The sequence below is a fragment of the Ceratina calcarata genome, unplaced genomic scaffold (genome assembly GCF_001652005.2).
Source record: "Ceratina calcarata isolate Rehan_Ccalc_2016 unplaced genomic scaffold, ASM165200v1 scaffold517.2, whole genome shotgun sequence".
Lineage (NCBI taxonomy): Eukaryota > Metazoa > Arthropoda > Insecta > Hymenoptera > Apidae > Ceratina > Ceratina calcarata.
In genome coordinates, this window is record NW_017176301.1 from 32,172 (window position 1) to 33,972 (window position 1,801).

At 37.5% G+C, this 1,801-nt stretch overlaps 1 protein-coding gene across 3 annotated transcripts in view; it reads right to left on the reverse strand.

The window, feature by feature from the left end:
- usp (retinoid X receptor ultraspiracle) overlaps window positions 1–1,690 on the reverse strand; it is a 6,782-nt gene extending 5,092 nt beyond the window's left edge. The window contains exons 1-2 of one of the 3 annotated variants that reach the window (XM_026816422.1): window positions 1,532–1,690; window positions 1,024–1,161 (exon numbers count right to left, since the gene is read on the reverse strand). In XM_026816422.1, the coding sequence (XP_026672223.1) occupies window positions 1,024–1,161; window positions 1,532–1,638 (245 nt within the window). In that variant the 5' untranslated portion in view covers window positions 1,639–1,690. Of the gene's footprint in view, window positions 1–1,023; window positions 1,186–1,531 lie in introns of all 3 variants that reach the window. The other 2 variants (XM_018030149.2, XM_018030148.2) reach the window with 2 other exon arrangements.
- Window positions 1,691–1,801: the final 111 nt, after the last annotated feature.

Consider the following 1,801-nt stretch of genomic DNA (forward strand, 5'->3'; position numbering starts at 1 on the left):
AACCTATAATAACAAATTCAACATGCTAGCATAGTTTAAGTGTATATCCCATACATCCTTAATTAATTGAACACCTTAGATACGAAAAATTCTATGACTCACAGCCGGCTGGAAACACCGCTGCAGTTTTCTTTCACAGATGTAATGTTATACCGCAATTAAGTAAACGGGCACAGCTGTGACTTCGACAGCAATAAATTCTTTTTCGCTGGAACACGTCCGCTGGATGTAAACTTTAAATAGCTGTTTAGCACTCATTAACGATTTTATTATTCATGCGGTTCGACGCACCGAGCCAATTATGCAAACGTTCCTCGTTTTAACGTGAATACGTGTTCAACTTCGGTCTGTACATAAATTGAAGTTCAACGAGATTTAGAAAAAATTATATGAGCCAGTTTTATAGGTATGGTCGAGTGTTACTTATTATATGCAGATTTTATGCATTTGTACGATACCTCTATGTGCAAAGAATAGAAATACTGCATGTAATGTATAGAAATATAGAAAATATCGAAAGCAGAATTGATACTATCATATTTGAACATGATAAAAATCGTTTAGAACACATTCTTCAAACTGGTACCGCTTGAGATATGAAAAGAAGCAGCAGGTCGGAGGTGACGATAATATAAAAAATAAGCAGTTATCGTTGCACTCGTACAATGTTATCGTGACAATATCGTTCTAGGTGAAACGGTGACGTTTATTAATACGTCCTACCCAGGGGTCAGGATTACAGCCTTGAGCTGATTGTTTGAACGATGGAAAAAATTGCCGCAGACCGAGTGCACAGTCTATCGTTTGAACGATCTCAATTCTAAATAAAATTGCATCCCATAAACGAAAATGATCGAAGGTCATTTGCAATTCAGTAGTAGAGTAAAAATTAAGTACATCGAATGTACGAATTAATTAATACTCTTTTCTCCATGAATTTTCTCCAATTAATTCGCACACCTGATGCTTGAGACACTTATTTCAAAGATCAGGCTTGTATTTAAGGGCGATCGATCGACTTACCTATAAACGCCGTAGTGTTTGCCGCTGGCACGGTCACCGCAGATCGAGCAGAGGTGTTTGCTTCCGGAGAGAGGGTGGTTCGGCGGGTACGGGGCGATTGCTTTGTTCTGGCCACTCGGCGACGTGCTCAGAAGGTTGCTGTGACAACCAGCGGTGAAGGATCTTACATGCGCAAAGAAAAGAGTAACAAAAACTCGACCTACGACACTACTGTCCCGGATTCAACAAAATACTTTCACTGTTTCCCAAAACATTATTACTGTAATTTCTCAAGATTTCTGGGAAGGCATATATGTATGACGAAACGTAAAAATTGCATTGTACAGTCGACAGCAAAAAGCATATAGAAATGTTAATGGATTGAAGGAAATTGTTATTAGATTTCATTTTTTAAATCGACAAAATTAATATTTTGCTCAATTTTCTTGAGGGCTACTAAACCATTCATATACTCTTCGTTTATAATATTTTTAATATCAATCCCACTGAAATTTTAAGCATAACTTACCCAGGACTGTTGGGACCGGAAGGGCTAAAATTTCCTGGATTAATCAGGCTCGCTGTGTCGGGCTTCATATCCAACGGGCTTTGCGGGCCCACGGAGGACATGGACATATTGCTGTTGTCTAGACTCAACCCTGAAACGAAAAACCGCGTTCCATTAAACGATGATTAAATATACAACAATTAATATAATTATATTAATTAGATGGATATATTAAACCAAATAGTATTGAAATTTCAGAGGAACTAATTTCGGATTCTATGCATAAATTAT